The sequence below is a fragment of the Oncorhynchus kisutch genome, linkage group LG3, assembly GCF_002021735.2.
Source record: "Oncorhynchus kisutch isolate 150728-3 linkage group LG3, Okis_V2, whole genome shotgun sequence".
Lineage (NCBI taxonomy): Eukaryota > Metazoa > Chordata > Actinopteri > Salmoniformes > Salmonidae > Oncorhynchus > Oncorhynchus kisutch.
In genome coordinates, this window is record NC_034176.2 from 72,338,543 (window position 1) to 72,362,986 (window position 24,444).

The following is a 24,444-nucleotide window of genomic DNA, read 5'->3' on the forward strand; positions in this document are numbered from 1 at the left end:
GCCCTCAAAGTAGCTCCTGCTGCTTTCAATGGCCTCCCAAACGAGATTAGAGCCATGGTTGCCCTCAGTCCCAATCCCCTGCGTTTTGATGGTGCGTAACCAGCCTGTGTGCCACTGGCGGTCTGTATTGACACCAAGAGGGTCAACTGCATTTTTATTTTATTTTTAGAAAAAGTGAGAGATCAAAACAGAATAACGGAAAAGTTATCACAAAATCACAAAAAAATAAATCACATTTCTGATTATGTTTATTGAACACAAAATAATGGAGTTTCTGTACATTAGTTTCTTCTCATGATGCTTGGCAATCATCCTTAAATCATCCTAAGAACAGCTCAATGAAAAGAATAAACAGCAGACAAGCTTGCGCCCCTGGTCGCCACTGACTACTAATGAATGTTGGACTAGTTTTATGTTAATGACATTTGTGTGGAAAAACAAAGCACTTTGAAGATCTTACATATCAAATATGCCCGTTAGGATACTGAATGAAATAGTGTTTTCTATGTACTGTAAAAGTATACTAACAGCTACACAACCCAGTGTACCACTAATAAATCATGAATTATGCCCAACGGAATAAATAAGAGAGATGAACACTCCCTTTGAGTTTCCCCCATCTACTTTTTAATGATTGTATTTTGAAACGACTCAGACTGTCAGTGAGTTTGATATGGAAAATGCAGACAAAGTATGTAACTAAGCATAACAGAAACAACAGGTAGCCTTAGATAGGTCAATGGGGTCACAACAGGGATAGTTTGAACAACAGGAATCAGGTGCTTTACTGTGAAATTATTGCTAGGTCAATTATTTGCTCTCCTGATTCCACAGCATGCTGGTTTACCCTCTGAATGCATTCAAGCTGATGCTACTGACAAACCTATCTTCAGCATCTGTCTACTGGCCATTCTAAAACAACATCACAGTGGGTGTGTGAGAGACTATTCATTCAGTCCAGGGCTGGTGTGTGTCACACAGTGGATAGATGAATACCAACAGGTCATGTGTCTAGCAGGCCTGCCACCCCCAAGGGTACACCTCTGACTGGGGTCCTCTCCTTTGGCACGCCGCGCCCATGGGGATGGGGACTCTGCTGCTGGTGCCTAGGAGCTCTTCTTATGCCTGCTGCAGAGAGGTGGTCGTGGGGAGCGGCTCCCAGGCCTAGAGCCAGAGGGGGTGTGGGGGGGTTTGTGGGCCTCTGCCTTCCCTGGACCGGCCGCTGGTTTGGGAGCTGGCCCCACTGGGGAAGAGGTTGGGTGGGTCTCGCTCTTGTCCTGTGGGCTGAGACGATTTGCACTCGACTGCCTGGAGAGTTTGCCACCTGTATGGGACTGCAAAGATAAGATACTCACATTCATCTCACACAAGGCCAATACAACAGGATCACCTCTACAGAACAACATCTACTGGATCTGTCACTAGCTCAGCTCACCTTCTAGGTAAATCTGTCACCATCTAGTGGTGAGTGAATATCAACAGCACCAACATGATGGCCAAAAAGCATTAAAACACCCACACTAGTAGAAATCCACTTTTTTGAGCTGAAAGACAATTGCCAGAGCTTACTCATGGTGTTGCACAACGATTGAAGTCAATAATTCATTGTTTTAAGTCAAAGTATAATATATTTGGGCTTGATGTGACAAACCCAAATTGCCCACTTCGTGCAAATTCGTGCCAATAACATGTATTTTCCTATGAAATGACATGCACGTTCTTCTTAGCCAATATTTTGTTTCAGGGCTGGGTTTTAGTTGAATGGTACCACCCACCAGCATGGCATTGTTTATTAATCATAAACACCTGCAAAGTTTGCGAGTTCCGACTGAGCTGAGAAATATAATAGATAATTTATGGAAAACGCCAAAACTGGAGATAACAATAGATGACAAAGTCAAAGTAACTTGTTTCCCCTATCCACCTGTGGCAAAGTATCCCTACATCAGGGATGGGCAACTGGAGGCCCGCGGTTTGAAAGCCCTTGGAACGGTAGAATACACAAGGTACAATTTTGCAATTTGGTTGTGCATCAGCAGATTATTTTTCTTGTTATGTCAGTCAGTAACCACGTTTCCATCCACAGTTTTTATGCGAGTTAAGTCATATTGTATAGAAATAAATCATTAGGCGCCTCCTGAGTGGCACAGCGGTCCAAGGCACTGCATTGCAATGTTGTGGCATCACTACTGGGGTTCTACTTGTCTCATCGCGCTCTAGCGTCTCCTTTGGTGGGCCGGGCACCTGCAGGCTGACTTCAGTCGTCAGTTGAACGTTTTTTCCTCTGACACATTGGTACAGCTAGTTTCCGGGTCAAGCAAGCAGGTGTTAAGAAGCGTGGTTTGTCATGTTTTGGAGGACGCATGACTCGACCTTCGCTTCCCGACCCCGTTGGGGAGTTGCAACAATGAGACGAGATCAAAATTGGAGAGAAAATAAATAAATAAATATCAAGGCAGCTGTGATGAAAACAGGAGGTTTCAGTGCAATTTTATAAATGCTGACAGATAATTTGTTCGTTCGACCTGATGGGATCTTTTTGTTTTGGTAAAATTGATTATTCGAGAAATGGCGGCCCGTATGCACAAATATTGATATAACCATCATATCGAAGTCAATTTGGATTCACCCGATGATATGGTGTGTGTAGTCCTCCCATTACGACTCGGGAAACCTTGCAGTTTATTACGCTACATGACGATCAATGCTTGATTGCCATTTGAAAAATAAAAATATTCTCTCTCTTATCCATAATAATCTCATCATGTAGACTAGACACTATTATTTTATATACTAGATAGTATTTTAGTTGTCTCTTGGTGTCTTTACTATGTATAAAAGTCATATTTTATTGGTATTTATTTGAATTTAATGTAATATCTTGTGTTGTTCTTATCTATTACTGGTCTGTACTTTGTCATGCATTTAATTTTTATGTGGACCCCAGGAAGAGTAGCTGCTGAATGTGCAGTAGCTAATGGGGATCCTAATAAACGAAATCTAGACAACTCGCACAGCCTCCCCACACTGTACCTGTGAGCTGTTGGCTTGAGCGCAGGTGCCAAGCCCAGAGTAGGCACATTTGCTATTTAACGCAACAGTTTTTGTGACAAAAGTATTGTTAGAGTTGGAAATCAGATGGAAACATGTCAAACTTTTGAGTTTTATTCGGTACATAAACACTTTTATGAAAATGTATATTTTGTGAGCACTAGGTCATCATTTATCTGAAACAAGTCCATTTGATGGAAACATACCACAGCTGGTAAAATGTTCACATTTTCTTTATACGGATTCTAGGATATTCACATGAAAATCTGTCTCCAATTGGATGGAAACCTAGCTAGTGATAGTCAGTCAATTAGCCCATGTCAGCAAAAAACACAAAAAAAAACGTGATTGCTAAGTTAGCTTAGCGGCCAGCGGTCTCACTTAGATATCATATTAAAAATGGAAAACATTTATTTCCACCCTACGGCAAAATGTGTACAATAGCAGGAAATGATCCGTAAAAGAGCTAATCTTTCTCTCCGCTCCACGGCAAAATGTGCTTAATTTAAGCAAACTTGCTTTATTGGATGCGAGTACACAAACCCGTGAGCAACTGCGGCCCCTCACGATGAGTTCAGATTTGTTGTGGTCCACACCCTCAAAATTGCCCATCCCTGCCCTACATGCTTATGACAAATCCAGCTCCAGAACCAGCCATAGCCTAGCTGGCTAATCTTTTGAACAACAGATAACATTAGCTAGCTAGATAAAGTTAGCATGCTAGCTAGCTACACTGACAGCCATCAGCACCCTGCTTGTTGTTTTTCTCCACTCCACGTGGAAATGTTCCCACCCCCAATTCATGAATATTTATTAGCAGCCTGTGTTATTCTTCGGAGGTGGAACCTAAACAACAATTTCCGCTACAAGACAGGAATTACGTCGAAATAGGGGTGGCACTGCCCTCGGGTGGGGATCTTTAACAAATCAACCCATTTTGAATCAGATCTTATAACTTCCAGGCTGTTTTGTGAAGACAAATAGAGATTCAGCTTGGCTTAACATTAGATACATTAATCAATGGCCCGTGTGACAAATTCAAACCATGTTTGCACGATGAAAAGTTGTAATCATCTTTATTGCATCAATATCAGAAAAAAAACGATTGTCGAAACTGTCAAAAAACAAATATCTAATGGTAGCCTAACTCCCAGTGTTGTGAGAAGAGGACTTTGCAGACAGACTGCTAAACGACTGACCTGTGAAGTGGGGGGACTGAGTGAGTTGCAGACCTTCATAGCAGAGCTGTTGGTTTTCAGTCCATTGGACGATGAGGAAGCAACCTTCTTCTTCTTCTGTCTCTACAGTGGATTACAGAGATATCGGGGGAGGGGGGTGTTGAACAACCCTAAATATTGTAGAGCGCCTGAACCGCTGGGTGATAACTCCCATGCTTTAAGTATAGCTACGCAACAGAGAGCTAGTCTTTAGTCAAAAACAAGATCATTACCACATAAGCTCATTGAGGTGGAAGTGGAAGGGAAATGGACGATCGTATACCAGTGTGTAACTGAAACAGCTCACTTGCCAAGAAGGCTCATTTTAAACCAGAGCTTGAGTCATGGTGGGTTTAGTGAAATAGGTTATTTTGAACCTAACACCTATGAAGTGGCAGGTCATGATGAGTTTCATGGCGTGACTGAGTTGTGTGTACAGTATATGTGGTAACTTTGCATACTACAGTACCTGTTTGGTGGGGGTGGTGGGTTTGCTGCTGCTACTGTCTGTGTCTCCCTCATAGCTGAGCTCAGCAATGTTCCTGCATGCTGAGGCCACCCTGGGCTCCGGCCTTACCTGGTCCTCCAGCCTGGCCCCACCCTCCATCCCTGCCCTGTTCTCAGGCCTAACCCTAGGTTCCAGTGTTACTGTATGCTCTGATCCTGCCCCGTCCTCCAGCGTTGCCCTGGGTTCCAGAGTCAGGCTGTCCTGAGAGCAGCTGAGAGAGAGCTCGTTCAGCACATCACTGACCACCTCGCTCTCCTCCTCTCTCTCCGCCTCCTCCGGGTCATCCCGGAACAGACGCATCATCTCCAGCACGTTGGTGGGTGTGGCCAAAGTGTTGGTGTCACCCTGTAAGACACAGTACCACTACCTAATGTTAGATCCCCTCTAAAGGGTTAATATCACCACATTGCAATAAACCCCATAAACCAGGCTGTGAGATACCAATTCCCAACCCCATCATGCAGCAATACCAGAGAGTCCTTCCTGTACTCATTAGTGTTAATGTGAAATGTAGCTGGGTGGATCAGCCCCTTACCGTGATCCAGGGGTTATCCAGCAGCTCATTGGCTGTGATGCGATGGGCGGGATCAACTTTCAGGAGGCAACTCAACACTTTTTTGGCTGGTGAGATAAAAATGTGACAGTCAGTATGCTATGTTAAAGTCATGTAATAATAACCATTGTAAGAAGGACCTACAGTGCCTTGCGAAAGTATTCGGCCCCCTTGAACTTTGCGACCTTTTGCCACGTTTCAGGCTTCAAACATAAAGTTATAAAACTGTATTGTTTTGTGAAGAATCAACAACAAGTGGGACACAATCATGAAGTGGAACGACATTTATTGGATATTTCAAACTTTTTTAACAAATCAAAAACGGAAAAATTGGCCGTGCAAAATTATTCAGCCCCCTTAAGTTAATACTTTGTAGCGCCACCTTTTGCTGCGATTACAGCTGTAAGTCGCTTGGGGTATGTCTCTATCAGTTTTGCAAATCGAGAGACTGAAATTTTTTCCCATTCCTCCTTGCAAAACAGCTCGAGCTCAGTGAGGTTGGATGGAGAGCATTTGTGAACAGCAGTTTTCAGTTCTTTCCACAGATTCTCGATTGGATTCAGGTCTGGACTTTGACTTGGCCATTCTAACACCTGGATATGTTTATTTTTGAACCATTCCATTGTAGATTTTGCTTTATGTTTTGGATCATTGTCTTGTTGGAAGACAAATCTCCGTCCCAGTCTCAGGTCTTTTGCAGACTCCATCAGGTTTTCTTCCAGAATGGTCCTGTATTTGGCTCCATCCATCTTCCCATCAATTTTAACCATCTTCCCTGTCCCTGTTGAAGAAAAGCAGGCCCAAACCATGATGCTGCCACCACCATGTTTGACAGTGGGGATGGTGTGGTCAGGGTGATGAGCTGTGTTGCTTTTACGCCAAACATAACGTTTTGCATTGTTGCCAAAAAGTTCAATTTTGGTTTCATCTGACCAGAGCACCTTCTTCCACATGTTTGGTGTGTCTCCCAGGTGGCTTGTGGCAAATTTTAAACAACACTTTTTATGGATATCTTTAAGAAATGGCTTTCTTCTTGCCACTCTTCCATAAAGGCCAGATTTGCGCAATATACGACTGATTGTTGTCCTATGGACAGAGTCTCCCACCTCAGTGGTAGATCTCTGCAGTTCATCAAGAGTGATCATGGGCCTCTTGGCTGCATCTCTGATCAGTCTTCTCCTTGTATGAGCTGAAAGTTTAGAGGGACGGCCAGGTCTTGGTAGATTTGCAGTGGTCTGATACTCCTTCCATTTCAATATTATCGCTTGCACAGTGCTCCTTGGGATGTTTAACGCTTGGGAAATCTTTTTGTATCCAAATCCGGCTTTAAACTTCTTCACAACAGTATCTCGGACCTGCCTGGTGTGTTCCTTGTTCTTCATGATGCTCTCTGCGCTTTTAACGGACCTCTGAGACTATCACAGTGCAGGTGCATTTATACGGAGACTTGATTACACACAGGTGGATTGTATTTATCATCATTAGTCATTTAGGTCAACATTGGATCATTCAGAGATCCTCACTGAACTTCTGGAGAGAGTTTGCTGCACTGAAAGTAAAGGGGCTGAATAATTTTGCACGCCCAATTTTTCAGTTTTTGATTTGTTAAAAAAGTTTGAAATATCCAATAAATGTTGTTCCACTTCATGATTGTGTCCCAGTTGTTGTTGATTCTTCACAAAAAAATACAGTTTTATATCTTTATGTTTGAAGCCTGAAATGTGGCAAAAGGTCGCAAAGTTCAAGGGGGCCGAATACTTTCGCAAGGCACTGTATCAGCTCAACCTGGATGTGGTCAAGTACCATGTGTCCTTAGAGTTCCATATCACCAGAGATGTTACAAATAGAAGTCAGAGAGGTTGAGAAGCAGTACTACTGTATGTCACCTGCATCACTGATAGAGTCCCAGATGGGTCCGACAAAGTGGAGTTCTCCCTTCTTGATCATCTCAAAGAGTCTTTCCTCAGAGGTGGCGATGAATGGAGGTTCCCCACACAGCCTACAGGGAGGCAGTCCTGTCAGTCACAAAGGCTACAGGGAGGCAGTCCTGTCAGTCACAAAGGCTATGGGGAGGCAGTCCTGTCAGTCACAAAGGCTACGGGGAGGCAGTCCTGTCAGTCACAAAGTCTACGGGGAGGCAGTCCTGTCAGTCACACAGCCTACAGGGAGGCAGTCCTGTCAGTCACAAAGGCTACGGGGAGGCAGTCCTGTCAGTCACAAAGGCTACGGGGGGACAGTCCTGTCAGTCACAAAGGCTACGGGGAGGCAGTCCGGTCTGTCACAAAGGCTACGGGGAGGCAGTCCTGTCAGTCACAAAGGCTACGGGGAGACAGTCCTGTCAGTCACAAAGGCTACGGGGAGGCAGTCCTGTCAGTCACAAAGGTTACGGGGAGGCAGTCCTGTCAGTCACAAAGGCTACGGGAAGGCAGTCCTGTCAGTCACACAGCCCTGTCAGTGACACAGGCCTCGAAAACTATACTACTAGTTGATCGGTCACTGGGTGAACTGCACATAGTATAGGAAAAGCTGCTACAGTGAGAGGGAGAGACACAGACCAGAAAGACAGGCAGTGATAAAGGAGAGATGGGTGGGTGCATTGCTTACAGCATGTACATGATGACCCCAATACTCCACACATCACACTGCTGACTGTACTCATGAGCATTGATCACCTCAGGAGCTGAAACAGAGAGGAGAGGACCGGTTTTAACAGGACTACTCTAATATGATGTGATCTTTGTGTGTAGGAGCTGAGCGTGTCAGTCTTACCCATGTAGATAGGAGTCCCACAGGTGGCTTTCAGCATGTTCTCACTGCCAACACCCCCCTTCTTCACTGACAACCCAAAGTCTGTCACCTGGGAGGAGAGAGGGCCGACAGCAGACACTGATACACACGCAGGCCTACTGCATGTATCCATCTCATATCAAATCCTTTCTTGTGGGGTTATTTATCAGACAAAACAAGATTTACTTGAAGAGCAACAATAACTGGGTCTCTCTATGTTAGATGAATAACAAATATGAGCTGTACATGCTGTCTGGTCTCATGTAGTATATAATGGCAGGCAGGAGAAATACTGTAAACTAAAGAAAGTTGCACACTCAATCTAGAAACTCCCAGTATTGGGTATTTACCAACGTTTGGCATCACTTTGCCTTCTTCAGGGTAATGTCATGAATACTTGAACCAGGTTATGTAGACAAACAGTGCAATTAGTGCAACCAATGACAATAGTGAGGGGTGTATCATAATGATTAAGTTAATGAGATATACAACAGGAGAAAATATCCAGGAGAGATGACCTCCTCCTGACAGATAAAAGCCTTTTATACCGTGCCAGAACAACGCTGTCTTTCAGCAGTGTGTGTGTGCGTGATTTATGCTGCCGCTCTGCCTTGTTTGAGCCCACGCTCCAGGTATCTGCTTCAGCCTGTGCTCCGTCAATGCACACAACATGCTGGGAGCAGGCGGTAATTTGTCTTAAAAGATGCTCTTGATTCACCCTTCTGTACGGCGTGATATAAAGGGGAACCAAAAGGGGGTCTGTCATAATGAGGTAGCATTTAAAACCATTTAGGGGGAGAGTGGGGAAAAAACAAAAACACATGAGGAGCCTGTCCTTAAGTCCCCACAGACTGGCTGGATGAGAAACAGCAGTGAATGTCTTCCAGTTTGTGTCGCCGTCTCACCTTGATATTGATCATGTCATTATCAACACCATGGTAACTCTTCACTAGAATGTTCTCCAGTTTCAGGTCCCGGTGAACTATGTCTGAAATACAAAAAAGAAACACCGTTATTATGAGAAGAACCAACCATAATGGCTTTCAAAAGGCCTTTAGCAGAGAGGACAAGTATGATGGTTAAAAGCATTTAAAGGCTAAATCTACAATGTGTAATTGTCCCCCACGATGAAATCAGGGGAAGGGACTGTGGATCTGTCTCAGTGGGTCCGTACACCATCTCAGACAGTACTGAACGATTTTGACCAAACTTCGGTGAATGATGTGTCTTATCGTAGAGATCCGGCATTTACAAAATGATGGCTCAAGGCGGGAGCTATAGTAATTAACTGAAATGTGTGAGTCATGCGAAGCGAGAGGGAGTCAGGCGAAGCGAGAGGGATAAGTGGACCCAAAATCTGTCTTCTCCAACAGGTGACGTTTAAAAATATATACATGAAAAATTGCTCACAAAGTAAGGAGTTTTTGTATGGAGGTCCATTTTTTTCATTTCACCTTTATTTAACCAGGTAGGCCAGTTGAGAACAAGTTGTCATTTACAACTGCGACCTGGCCAAGATGAAGCAAAGCAGTGCGACACAAACAACACAGAGTTACACATGGGATAAACAAACATACAGTCAATAACGCAATAGGAATATCTATATACAGTGTGTGCAAATGTAGTAAGATTAGGGAGGTACAGGCAATAAATAGGCCATATTGGCGAAATAATTACAATTTAGCAATTAAACACTGGAGTGATAGATGTGCTGAAGATGAATGTGCAAGTAGAGATACTGGGGTGCAAAGGAGCAAAAATAAATAAATAACAATATGGGGATGAGGTAGTTGGGTGGGCTATTTATAGATGGGCTGTGTACAGGTGCAGTGATCGATAAGCTGCTCTTACAGCTGATGCTTAAAGTTAGTGAGGGAGATATAGGTTTTTTGCAATTCGTGTCAAATTTGGTGACAAAAAATTGAATGGCTTTTTTGCTGTGTGTGGCATATTTGATCTAATAGAAGTTTTACGAGTGTACATGGATGTCATCGAGCATTCCACTGGGAATGAGTTTGATTCACTGAGAAAGAGAGGGGTTCCGCCCCAGCTGAAGTCCCAGAGATTGTGACAAAAACAGCTACTTTATCCTCAGGAAAACCATGAGCGTCTTGCTAAATTCAAGCAATCCCTATGACAAATCTCTAGATATCAACCTCCTCTTAAAAATGGTGAGCCACAAAGTATCAGTGGTCATTAAAGGAGATGTGCAGAATGGAGCAGAGGATTCGGAGACGTTTGAGAGAGTTATAAAGGTTAGATTAGATGCTGCTGCTAGATTGACTTGATGGGATGGAAAATAAAGTGTCTCTGCACACATATTCGTTTTTGAGAAGTTCTCTCCCCTGGAGTCTTAAAGTTCAGCTCGGTTAAAGTGATTTTGGGAGAGGGGCGGAGCATGCTGACCTCTAATATATTGTTACCTCTGCTCTAATGTCATGTAGATTGAGCTCAGGAAGATATGGACTGAATAAAAAGACTCTGGGGTGTACAGCAGTGGATGAACCTCTATATTTATGTAGTAACAACAGCATTGTGAAGAACTAATAGTACAATGAACAAATGGTTCACAGAATTCATAGTAATATTCCATGGGACCAAATCGTTCTCTGCAAAATGAATGTATCATATCAATGTCTTTACTAAACAATTTGTCATATTTCCTTTTCAAAAAGTAATGAATTTGCATGCTGCTTATATATGGTTAAAAGGACAATTCCTCCACTTTACCTCATATTCATCATCTCCAGCACCAAACCAGTGTCTACATATCTGAAAACAACTACTTCCGGCGCCGACAGAGATGGCCGCCTCGCTTCGCGTTCCTAAGAAACTATGCAGTTTTTTGTTTTTTTACGTGTTATTTCTTACATTAGTACCCCAGGTCATCTTAGGTTTCATTACATACAGTCGAGAAGAACTACTGAATATAAGATCAGCGTCAACTCACCATCAGTACGACCAAGAATATGTTTTTCGCGACGCGGATCCTGTGTTCTGCCTTACAAACAGGACAACGGAGTGGATCCCATGCAGCGACCCAAAAAAAAGACTCCGAAAAAGAGGGAAACGAGGCGGTCTTCTGGTCAGACTCCGGAGACGGGCACACCGTGCACCACTCCCTAGCATTCTTCTTGCCAATGTCCAGTCTCTTGACAACAAGGTTGATGAAATCCGAGCAAGGGTAGCATTCCAGAGGGACATCAGAGACTGTAAAGTTCTTTGCTTCACGGAAACATGGCTCACTGGAGAGACGCTATCCGAGGCGGTGCAGCCAACGGGTTTCTCCACGCATCGCGCCGACAGAAACAAACATTTTTCTGGTAAGAAGAGGGGCGGGGGCGTATGCCTTATGGCTAACGTGACATGGTGTGATGAAAGAAATATACAGGAACTCAAATCCTTCTGTTCACCTGATTTAGAATTCCTCACAATCAAAAGTAGACCGCATTATCTACCAAGAGAATTCTCTTCGATTATAATCACAGCCGTATATATCCCCCCCCAAGCAGACACATCGATGGCTCTGAACGAACTTTATTTAACTCTTTGCAAACTGGAAACCATTTATCCGGAGGCTGCATTCATTGTAGCTGGGGATTTTAACAAGGCTAATCTGAAAACAAGACTCCCTAAATTTTATCAGCATAGCGATTGCGCAACCAGGGGTGGAAAGACCTTGGATCATTGTTACTCTAACTTCCACGACGCATATAAGGCCCTGCCCCGCCCCCCTTTCGGAAAAGCTGACCACGACTCCATTTTGTTGATCCCTGCCTACAGACAGAAACTAAAACAAGAGGCTCCCACGCTGAGGTCTGTCCAACGCTGGTCCGACCAAGCTGACTCCACACTCCAAGACTGCTTCCATCACGTGGACTGGGATATGTTTTGTATTGCGTCAGATAACAATATTGACGAATACGCTGATTCGGTGTGCGAGTTCATTAGAACGTGCGTTGAAGATGTCGTTCCCATAGCAACGATTAAAACATTCCCTAACCAGAAACCGTGGATTGATGGCAGCATTCGCGTGAAACTGAAAGCGCGAACCACTGCTTTTAATCAGGGCAAGGTGTCTGGTAACATGACCGAATACAAACAGTGCAGCTATTCCCTCCGCAAGGCTATCAAACAAGCTAAGCGTCAGTACAGAGACAAAGTAGAATCTCAATTCAAAGGCTCAGACACAAGAGGCATGTGGCAGGGTCTACAGTCAATCACAGACTACAGGAAGAAATCCAGCCCAGTCACGGACCAGGATGTCTTGCTCCCAGGCAGACTAAATAACTTTTTTGCCCGCTTTGAGGACAATACAGTGCCACTGACACGGCCTGCAACGAAAACATGCGGTCTCTCCTTCACTGCAGCCGAGGTGAGTAAGACATTTAAACGTGTTAACCCTCGCAAGGCTGCAAGCCCAGACGGCATCCCCAGCCGCACCCTCAGAGCATGCGCAGACCAGCTGGCCGGTGTGTTTACGGACATATTCAATCAATCCCTATACCAGTCTGTTGTTCCCACATGCTTCAAGAGGGCCACCATTGTTCCTGTTCCCAAGAAAGCTAAGGTAACTGAGCTAAACGACTACCACCCCGTAGCACTCACTTCCGTCATCATGAAGTGCTTTGAGAGACTAGTCAAGGACCATATAACCTCCACCCTACCTGACACCCTAGACCCACTCCAATTTGCTTACCGCCCAAATAGGTCCACAGACGATGCAATCTCAACCACACTGCACACTGCCCTAACCCATCTGGACAAGAGGAATACCTATGTGAGAATGCTGTTCATTGACTACAGCTCGGCATTCAACACCATAGTACCCTCCAAGCTCGTCATCAAGCTCGAGACCCTGGGTCTCGACCCCGCCCTGTGCAACTGGGTACTGGACTTCCTGACGGGCCGCCCCCAGGTGGTGAGGGTAGGCAACAACATCTCCTCCCCGCTGATCCTCAACACTGGGGCCCCACAAGGGTGCGTTCTGAGCCCTCTCCTGTACTCCCTGTTCACCCACGACTGCGCGGCCACGCACGCCTCCAACTCAATCATCAAGTTTGCGGACGACACAACAGTGGTAGGCTTGATTACCAACAACGACGAGACGGCCTACAGGGAGGAGGTGAGGGCCCTCGGAGTGTGGTGTCAGGAAAATAACCTCACACTCAACGTCAACAAAACTAAGGAGATGATTGTGGACTTCAGGAAACAGCAGAGGGAACACCCCCCTATCCACATCGATGGAACAGTAGTGGAGAGGGTAGCAAGTGTTACGTTCCTCGGCATACACATCACAGACTAACTGAATTGGTCCACTCACACAGAGAGCATTGTGAAGAAGGCGCAGCAGCGCCTCTTCAACCTCAGGAGGCTGAAGAAATTCAGCTTGTCACCAAAAGCACTCACAAACTTCTACAGATGCACAATCGAGAGCATCCTAGCGGGCTGTATCACCGCCTGGTACGGCAACTGCTCCGCCCTCAACCGTAAGGCTCTCCAGAGGGTAGTGAGGTCTGCACAACGCATCACCGGGGGCAAACTACCTGCCCTCCAGGACACCTACACCACCCGATGTTACAGGAAGGCCATAAAGATCATCAAGGACATCAACCACCCGAGCCACTGCCTGTTCACCCCGCTATCATCCAGAAGGCGAGGTCAGTACAGGTGCATCAAAGCTGGGACCGAGAGACTGAAAAACAGCTTCTATCTCAAGGCCATCAGACTGTTAAACAGCCACCACTAACATTGAGTGGCTGCTGCCAACACACTGACACTGACTCAACTCCAGCCACTTTAATAATGGGAATTGATGGGAAATGATGTAAATATATCACTAGCCACTTTAAACAATGCTACCTTATATAATGTTACTTACCCTACATTATTCATCTCATATGCATACGTATATACTGTACTCTATATCATCTTCTGTATCCTTATGTAATACATGTATCACTAGCCACTTTAACTATGCCACTTTGTTTACATACTCATCTCATATGTATATACTGTACTCGATACCATCTACTGTATCTTGCCTATGCTGCTCTGTACCATCACTCATTCATATATCCTTATGTACATATTCTTTATCCCCTTACACTGTGTATAAGACAGTAGTTTTGGAATTGTTAGTTAGATTACTTGTTGGTTATTACTGCATTGTCGGAACTAGAAGCACAAGCATTTCGCTACACTCGCATTAACATCTGCTAACCATGTGTATGTGACAAATAACATTTGATTTGATTTGATTTATATTTATTTCCACAAAACGTACTGGTGCACCGTTTTCATTATGTACACTGCTATTGAGCTGGAGATAATGAAAATGTGGTTGAAAAGTGGTGGAATTGCCCTTTAAGGCCACTACCTGTGACAGTCACTGCTAACCTTTAGCATCACATCCCCACTGGTATCATTAGTCGCCATAGAAGTGCGGCACAACAGCGCAGAGGGACTCTTAGTGTGAAAACACACCTATTAATCTGTATTCCTCCCCAGCTCGTTGTAAATGAGTCATTAGCCCCATGTAATGGTGTCTCATTGCCAAGCAACGTCCTAAATTACCTCTAACTAGAGATTTCACCATCAGCAGGGGGAAAAACAGCATCTTCAAATAAACCCTTCAGACTCAATTAAAAGGGCTACCGTTTTTGCCTGGCAGTTGTTCATTATTATCTCATTATTAGAATAAGCCAGGTTCTATAATGACAGAGAGCCATAACGTGGTATCATCTCCCTGATTATCACATGTCATTGAGGCCAAAGCAATTTGACTAATTTGAGTACGATGTGATCGTGATATCACCAATTTGAACATTGTCCCCGCACACAATTTACTCATACAACACATTGTCTGTACTGTTTGCATTAATGTTGGAATGATTTAATCAGTGCACCTAGATTAGTTAGTTATGTTTCATAAAGGTAAAAGAAGGCAGTCTGATATTCTGCTTCTTACCCTTCCTTTATTGTTGCTTGAAATAAAGTTTCACCGTGTAAAATGTTCAAATGTAGATCCTTGTAACGCTGTGAAACCTATAACTTATTCAGTCATATTACCCTTCTTATGCAGGTAGACGATGGCCTCAGCCAGGCTGTTGATGATGTGCCTGGTCTCCTCCTCTGTGAAGCGTGTGTTCTTCTGAAGGAGCTCCTTCAGCTCCCCTCCCTCACACAGCTCAGTAACCAGATACATCCTCTGGACACAAAGCACAGCACACAGACTGATAATGGCCCCCACAAATAGATCTGACCAGCCTCGCTCTCATTCATGGTGCTTACGCAATCGCCTGCACGCACACTACTGAGATATTGACTCCATTACTTCTAAGAAAGCATCCCTTACCTTTTGTGTTTCAAAGACTTCCTCCAGATGTATTATGTGTGCATGGTTCACACGTTTCAGGATGCTCACTTCCCGTTCCAACAGTTTGACACCTGAACTTCCAGCCTGCATGGAGGGAAGAAGCTGAGTGAGTGCACTGAGGTGTGGGGCTGTTCTAGTAGCCATTAGACTGACTTTAGACTGACTTTAGAGTGTCTCTTTTCACCACGGCCCATGGGAAAAACTAATGCACTCACCTTCTCTTTGTTCACCTTCTTAATAGCCCATTTCTTCCTTGTCTCGTTGTGGGTGGCTTCACAGACGACCCCAAAGCTACCTTGACCTAATTTCCTCCCAAATGAGTATATTTGCTATGGGGATAACAGAGGAACCATTAACAGTAAGGCAACCCACATCTGCTCTGTCAACTCAGTAAAACCATTCACAAGGAAATTTACCCTCAGCTTATGGGCTTGTTTGAGTATACGAGCTCGGATTTATTTCCCTGCTTCTATTGCAACATTATCTCAAGACCTGAATCCTAAAGTGGACCTTAATTTTCAAGCACTCAAATAAGGAAAGTTTGCCCGTCTCTGGAGTTGCAGAATAAAGTATTTCTAATCAAGTTACAAATGATTAAGTTGCTGCCGCAGTTCATTCAATCTCAGGTCTAATTAACTTGATCATTATCTCTGCGCATGCAAGGCTGAGCACTGCCTGCTGCAGATTTGGCAAAGAGAGCATCCGAAGCCCCGAGAGAGGGGGTGGAATCAGGAGCAAACTGGTGCAGATGGAGGCAGTATAGAGGTCAGCAGGGGACAGGTAGAGGGTGGTACTAGTGCCCCAGGGCGGTGGGGGGGAAACTGGGAATAAACATGGATGTGGTCTCTACCTACCTGGAGGTCAGCCTCATCCTCCATACGGGTGTGGGGCACCTTCCTCTCTGCACTGCTCACACGGGCAGTGTTCCACTGAGAAGCCATTTTCATGCCAGCTCCACGAACATCTGCTGGTGTCATCTACAGATGAGGAGCTTTATAGCTGGGTGAAGCGCGCACACACACACACACATACACACACACACACACAATACAACTCAGGGAAGGAACGGAAGGCAGACTGAGATGACCCCTTCTGGGTGCATCCAGGCATACAGTCTAATCACACTACAGCTAACAATCATACAACAATGTACATTTTTACAGGATTATTTCAGCAGTGAAATAGGATTGTTGAACTGGAATTGTGGGTGACGGTTATTGGTCAGCCAAATGACAGTGGTCACCGTTCTAATAGGGTTCACCTCGGCTCCTGACTGCATGTGTTGCCGTGCTGCTGCTGCAGGGAGGGGGGCATTGCCTAGGCAACCAAAGACTTGTTTGCTACAACTCTTTGCTTGTTTCAGCAAGGAGCAACAAAGTTTCATCACATTGTTAAGAATCCACATTACCGCAGAAACCGACTGAACCGCACGAATGCCCGGCAGCCCCGTCTTCAATCAGCTGTTCGTGCCACACACAAAAAAAGTATAAAATAAACGTAACCGGTTATTTTATTTAAAATGACCATCTTCATCCATAACTGTTGGTTATGCAGTAATTGTGCCAGCCCTAATCACTATATAGGTCAGGGATGGGCAACTCCTGTCCTCTGGGGCCTGAGTCTGGCGTGACGTCTGCTGGTTCTCTTTTGTCTAGCACTTAATTGCACACCGGAGCACACAGATACACCTGGGCAGTTTAACTCACATGACCTTAGGAGCCAGTCAGTTGGAGGGCGCCTCAGTAGGAGGCCTGACACTGTCACTGTGGTGACAGCTCTGCTACTTAAGGTAACTCAGATTCTTTCTCCCCCACTGTTTAGACCAGAGCAAGCTGCCGCAGCACAGAACCCCAAAATGCTAAAGAGCACCTGGCAGCTTTTTTTTATTAAGAGGATTAAAGTTGGGAAATGCTTAGGTGAGACACTTGACATTGAGAAAAGTAAAGGGTTCATTCCGTTTCCACCTTATAGTACGCAATAAGATGCCTATTCAGACTTTTCATTTCAAATGATAGCATTCTAATACATTCTAGAAGTGAGTTACTGTGGTGTACAATAGGCCTACTCTTTTAATCCATCCCAGGTTAAAGAAATATTATTATGAATCCCCTAATTAGTCATACTATGATACAACTGTAAAAATGTATTATTCCCAAAATTAACTTTTGATATGGTAACAATTATCTTCTTTGTTAAATCACAGAACCATAGATATATTTCCCCCTGTCAAACGACAGTGTAAATTAGTGTTTAAGATAAACTACTTAGAAATGGAGACACCATCTCCAGCATTCAAATTGGCACACTTTGCCTACCTTTGTCTCGTCACCATTGGTTTCTGACCAAACCGGTGTCTGAAGACAGGTTCATATTATTAACACTAAGCACAATTTACTTGGCTTGAAAAACGCTCTCCAAAGCCAAATTAAATGTAAAGCAATTATCAAGTGACTGAGAGCGTTGGAGTGGATCCGCCACATGGACACCAATTAATTATTAACAGGGAAGCGGTGTCTTTAACCTCTTCACTCTGAGGCATTATCTTAGCCCTGACAGGGCTCTCATAACAGGCCTGTCTCTTCCATTACCACCCGTCTATTTGCTAGTCAAAACCATTGTGACAGCCTCTGGAAATCCAAATCACCTCAATCACAGCTCATTTGTGGGAGAGGGAGGCATGTGATGAGTGTATCACAGGGAAGGACCGGCGTCTTGCGCTGCAGGTGCCTTAGGGAGGGTATGCCCACCTGACAGCCCGCCCAGTGGGGAGGAAATGAGATATCAGGGTCAGGTCAGGGAGACGTCTGACCTTAAAATGGGTCACTACAGATCCACAGGTCTTGGATTGCTTTAAGCCAGAGGGGTCTTACAGTACTATCACATTCTTGGTTTAGCCAATCTCCCAATCATGTTTGAGTGATCTGCTAATAGTCTCATGAGAAGGATATTACTGTAATGGATTCTAAAAGAAACCTTACATGAGTGATATGTCAGCTTTCAGACTGATTGAACACAATGTACTGTACAGACTGGCTAAATTGAGAACATGCGTTAGATCTATCAGTAAGAGCTGCCATAACGGCTCCATAAAAGATAGGCCCAAATATAATTGCATTTGATTGTAAGCATTTCCAAAATATCAGAATTACTGTGCTTGCTGTGGAATTGAGAATCTGAACAAACCATATACATGTATTACTCAGTACTAAAGCCTCTAATGGGGTAGTCAAGCCTGTGAATATTGCTTTAACCATAGGGCTTGACGGACATTAATTAAAATGTGAATTAGCATGACGAATCGTATAGACAGAAGAGGCACGACTGCACTCAAAACTAATCAACAGCTCACTAAAACACTATTGGCACTTATGAAGCCCCAAATTACATATTTAGAGGCAAAAAAGGATGGGTTAGACAAACTACATTTTTGCGTTAGCAGCTTTCTTCCTTCAATTAATCAACGCCAGCAAAAGTGCCATGTATTGCAAAGGCCTAGCATGTATGTGAGTGACAACAAGGCAACGCAGACTGTACTTACCAACCTGGAGCAGCCTCAAAGTGTTCCATGTTTACTGCTTCTCACAGCCCATCAGACCTGAACACACAATAGGCTTATACTGTTATAATACACATTTAATCATCACTGATTTATTTTACAAGTCAAATAAGTTTCATGTTTCTAAGTTTATTCGCCACGTACACAGGATACAACAGGTGTAAAACAGTACAGTGAAATTCTTACCTTGAGAGCTCTTTCCCAACAATGCAGTGATAATAATATTATAGATAATAAAATGTACAAATTTAAATCACACAAGAACTACGATGTGTGAAAGAAACATGAGAATGCAAGTATATACACTGGTCACTGCAAGTACCTTTTTCAATGTGCAGCTGTACTAGAATGGTTGAGGTGGGTTTATACATAAAAAGTGACTGGTAGTAGGAATATATAAATACTTATGGTAATATACATGTAAACAGGAGTAATAAAGATGCAATTGCAAAGAGCACATATTACAAATTAGCCTATTAGAAATGGGGTTTTGAATGAGGGAAACAAACTTCTTACATCATTCCCGATGTGATTGATATCCTGCTTTGTGTGTACCCTTTTACTAGTGTACTAGCCTAACAGACTGAATAGAGGTTGGTCTCCACAACCTTCTAAAACAGCATCATCATAGGCTTGGTTCACACACAGAGATACAGTAGAATATATTAACACGTAGGCTATCCTACCAGAAAGGAACCATATGCTTCCTCATGCTCACCAGATCTCAGTAGAAAGTAATTATGGCAGATAGAATGTCATCAATCGATCCCTCTGCTTTTTCAATCCTCTCAAACATAACTGTCAAAACCTCATTAGAGTTTATTTACTGATCGTTTGTGGATGGAAATGCACATTGTTTCCCTTGACTGCAAGGGAGATGCAGTGTTTCAGCTTGGAATGCAAATTAAATGTGACATTGGAATGATGCCTGGACACACAAAGATAATAGAGGTCTCCTCTATCTCGCTCTCCACCCCCTCCATCTCTTTCTTCGACATGCACTGCCATCTCACTTTCATGGTCTGTGTGGCAACAGAAAGGTGTAGGCCTAAATAAAATCTATAGTTGTGATCCTTCCACAATTATTACACTGTAATAAACAAGAAATGCCAGGTTTGCAGTTAGGCTCCTAATCTTTTTCATTCAGATGAAAGGGGAGTAGTGCCTGAACTGTCTGCCCATTTGCTATATAATCATTAGCCTAAATATTTTCTTCTATAGGTGTAAATATGCTAAATAATGATGTTTGTTGAAGGTGAAAGTACAGCTAAAAAAATGGGCAGACTATGAACAGGTGCTGCTTTGTAGCCACACCACAGCTAATTAAAACCTTGGACACACACACACACACACACACATAATGTGTGTATGCAATTAAAATGTAGACAGCAATCTTCCTTCCTTCAGCCAAAATATTTCATTCTTCTCATCTGCAACTTAATTATTTATTGACAGCTGGCTTTGATGACAAATGATAAACTTCACAGTACTAATGAAGCATGGAATTACATTACCTGATGAGGGAAGGCTTTGCATGTCTAGAATGACAATACTGAGGCAGTCTAGTTCACTAAATTATGGGATGAATAACATTATATAGACAGATTTAACTGATTGATGAGCAAAATCACATGTTCCTTGTCAATGCCATGAGGCTGTCAAACCAAGGACATTTTAGGTTAATAAAAAAATAATAGTCTTGACTAGGCCACAAGCTCTCCTTGGTTACAATTGACTTCCTCTAAAAAACTATGCCTTTGTGCAGTACAGTATCTGTGCTGAGTGTCGAGTGTGTTTATTGTTGAGAACTGTGACTGGAGGAGCAATCAGTCTGAACTGAAAGAACCATGGACCTGTCTTTGCCAAGCTGAACATTCAGACATCCAATATCTGCTTAAAATCATATACATCATACTGAATTACCTGACACCTTCAATTGATGGGCACTTGAAAGAAATGTATGGTGCCTTTAGTTCCTCCCCTCTGCAGCCATAAGTATGTAGCACCCCGTAAACAAGCCACTTAGTGGGCCCTCCATTAATTCCTTCTGTCTTCTCAGGTCATGTCTGATACAGAGCCTTCAGAAACTATTTACACCCTTTGACTTATTCCACATTTTGTTGTGTTACAGGCTGAATTCAAAATTGATTCAATAGATTTCCAATAGATTCTTTCACCCATCTACACACAACACCCCATAATGACAAAGTGAAAACATGTTTTTAGAAATGTTTGCTAATTTATTGAAAATGAAATATCTTATTTACCTAAGTACAGTATATACATCCCTGAGTCAATTCATGTTAGAATTAAATTTGGCAGCGATTACAGCTGTGAGTCTGAGTAAGTCTGCTGTGAGTATTTCTGGGTAAGTCTAAGATCGTGGCACACCTGGATTGTACTATATTTAAACATGATTATTTTCAACATTGTTCAAGCTCTGTCAAATTGGTTGTTGATCATTGCTAGACAGCCATTTTCAAGTCTTGCCATAGATCATAGATTTTAAAGCAGATTTAAGTGAAAACTAAAATCGGGACACTCAGAAACATTCACTGTCTTCTTGGTAAACAACTCCAGTGTAGATGTGTCCTTTTGTTTTAGGTTATTGTCCTGCCGAAAGGTGAATTAATCTACCAGTGTCTGGGGGAAAGCAGACTGAACCAGGTTTTCCTCTAGGATTTTGCCTGTGCTTAGCTCCATTCTGTTTATTTTTTATCCTGAAAAACTCATTCAGTCCTTAACGATTACAAGCATACCCATAACATGATACAGCCACCCCTATGCTTGAAAATATGGAGAGTGGTATTTAGTAATGTGTTGTATTGGATTTGCCTGAAACATAACACTTTGTATTCAGGGAAAAAAGTGAATTGCTTTTCCACATTTTAACAGTATTACTTCAGTGCCTTATTGCAAACAGGATGTACGTTTTGGAATATTTATTTTTCTGTAAAGGCTTCATTCTTTTCACTCTGTCAATTACGTTAGTATTGTGGAGTAACTACTGTACAATGTTGTTGATCCATCCTCAGTTCTCTCCTATCACAGGCATTAAGCTCTGTAACCAGTGACACAAGTCGGGACACCTGAAATGGGGCCTGAAACTGTGCCGGGGAAAACGGGATGGTTACTTACATTTACCCTCCACGAGGACCAAACCCCTGCTGGTAGCCTACCCTCTATGCCGAGGTAATTTTACACACATGAATATACTCAGGTAGCCTACATTCAATATAATACATGAGTTGAATCAAAACATGTTTAACACCCTAGTTCATGATTTAAATGTTTAAAAAAAAAATGAACTGACTTATAAAAGGTTAAGAACAAATTCTTATTTACAATGACGGCCTACACCGGCCAGACCCGCACGACGCTAGGCCAATTATGCACCACCCTATGGGACTCCCAATCACGGCCGGTTGTGATACAGCCTGGATTTGAACCAGGGTGTCTTGAGTGATGCCTCAAGCACTGAGATGCAGTGCCCTAGACCACTGTGCCACTCGGGAGCCCCAGTTAATGATTGGAGTCTTCACAGATTGTGTGACATAAAACACCACCTTTCTATCCTTACATTAATGACAGTGTTATTTGACATTAAGCATTTAAAACTATTTAATTAGAAAATTGAAGCCTGTATAGAATCATGCCTCTTGGAGATCTCTGAAAATGCACTCTAAGTATGCCTATGTAACATTTCATTATGTTTCACTGTGAAGACAGTTGTAGGTCTTTGCCCTTGCAAAATTGAATGCTTCTAACTGAACTCTTCTAACCGAGTCACCTTACAGGCCTACTGTCATTAACGTATAGCCAGCCTTTTTGTTGGCTAGATTGGATGCGCATTGGTGTCTAGCTGTAGGCTAGTGATATTATAGGCCAGTGATATTATAGGCTAGTGATATTATAGGCCAGTGATATTATAGGCCAGTGATATTATAGGCTAGTGATATTATAGGCCAGTGATATTATAGGCTAGTGATATTATAGGCCAGTGATATTATAGGCCAGTGATATTATAGGCCAGTGATATTATAGGCCAGTGATATTATAGGCCAGTGATATTGTAGGCCAGTGATATTATAGGCCAGTGATATTATAGGCCAGTGATATTATAGGCCAGTGATATTATAGGCCAGTGATATTATAGGCCAGTGATATTATAGGCTAGTGATATTATAGGCCAGTGATATTATAGGCTAGTGATATTATAGGCCAGTGATATTATAGGCTAGTGATATTATAGGCCAGTGATATTGTCGACCATCAGCTGTTCCAGGAAAGAAAACAAATATTGATAGAAAATAATAAAAGCAAAAAAAATAGTTTTGGCCACGGATGGTACAGAGAACACCAGTACCCGTGCAGACCTGAAAAACAACACAATGAGCGCTCTAAACAGCTGACTGATAAAAGCAAACAATGGGGCGGCATTGTGGTTAGAGTGTTGGACTAGTAACCGGAAGGTTGCCAGTTCAAACCCCCGAGCTGCCAGGGTACAAATCTGCCGTTCTGCCCCTGAACAAGGTAGTTAACCCACTGTTAACTAGGCTGTCATTGAAAATAAGAATTTGTTCTTAACTGACTTGCCTAGAAAAAAGAAAAAAAGAAAACAATGATAAATCAATGGCAAGATCTTATGCATTGGAATAAAGGCATAGGTCATTTATTAAATCAAGGACGCATTGGAAAACAAATGGTGAAAATTAGGAGGCACCAAGGAAAATCTATGCGTAAAGGAACTCAAGGCCGAAATACAGCAGTACTGAGTGGACAGTGTCAAGCACAGAAATACATTGGTTTAAACCATGACAGAGAGGTGGGGGTGTCTGTTTCATTTGGAAGCATTAATTTTAATATTTATCACTGTAAAACAGATTCACCACTACATTTTAAACAAATAGGAGAATGGTTGAATTTTCATTATTTACAGACCAGCCCCAAATTTGATTTGCACATTGTCTGTAACTGTTTTAAAGTCACCATTGGCCTCAAGGTGAAATCCCTGAGCGGTCTCCTTCCTCTCCGGCAACAGAGTTAGGAAGGTTGCCTGTATCTTTGTAGTTACTGGGTGTATTGATACACCAGTCAAAGTGTAATTAATAACTTTACCATGCTCAAAGGGATATTCAAGGTATGCTTTTTTTAATAAATGTTTTTTTTATCTACCAATTGGTGCCCATTCTTTGAAAGGAATTGGAAAACCTGCCTGGTCTTTGTGGTTGAATATGTGTTTGAAATTCCCTGCTCGACTGAAGGACCTTACAGATAATTGTATGTGTGGGGTACAGAGATGAGACAGTGCTCAACAGGATTTTAGAATGAGTATTACTGCACACAGAGAGAGTCCATGCAACTAATTATGTGACTTAAATAATTTAGGCTTGC

General features: G+C 43.0%; 1 protein-coding gene across 2 annotated transcripts in view; it reads right to left on the minus strand.

Annotated features, from left to right (window-relative positions):
* Positions 1-230: 230 nt before the first annotated feature.
* Positions 231-24,444, minus strand: part of stk33 (serine/threonine kinase 33) — a 37,341-nt gene continuing 13,127 nt past the window's right edge. Inside the window, exons 2-14 of one of the 2 annotated variants that reach the window (XM_031813738.1) lie at positions 19,033-19,089; positions 16,349-16,493; positions 15,710-15,823; positions 15,474-15,578; positions 15,188-15,326; positions 9,022-9,104; positions 8,099-8,186; positions 7,934-8,009; positions 7,216-7,328; positions 5,312-5,397; positions 4,738-5,121; positions 4,251-4,352; positions 231-1,324 (exon numbers count right to left, since the gene is read on the minus strand). In XM_031813738.1, the coding sequence (XP_031669598.1) occupies positions 1,004-1,324; positions 4,251-4,352; positions 4,738-5,121; positions 5,312-5,397; positions 7,216-7,328; positions 7,934-8,009; positions 8,099-8,186; positions 9,022-9,104; positions 15,188-15,326; positions 15,474-15,578; positions 15,710-15,823; positions 16,349-16,471 (1,734 nt within the window). In that variant the 5' untranslated portion in view covers positions 16,472-16,493; positions 19,033-19,089 and the 3' untranslated portion in view covers positions 231-1,003. Of the gene's footprint in view, positions 1,335-4,250; positions 4,353-4,737; positions 5,122-5,311; positions 5,398-7,215; positions 7,329-7,933; positions 8,010-8,098; positions 8,187-9,021; positions 9,105-15,187; positions 15,327-15,473; positions 15,579-15,709; positions 15,824-16,348; positions 16,494-19,032; positions 19,090-24,444 lie in introns of both variants that reach the window. The other variant, XM_031813742.1, reaches the window with a different exon arrangement.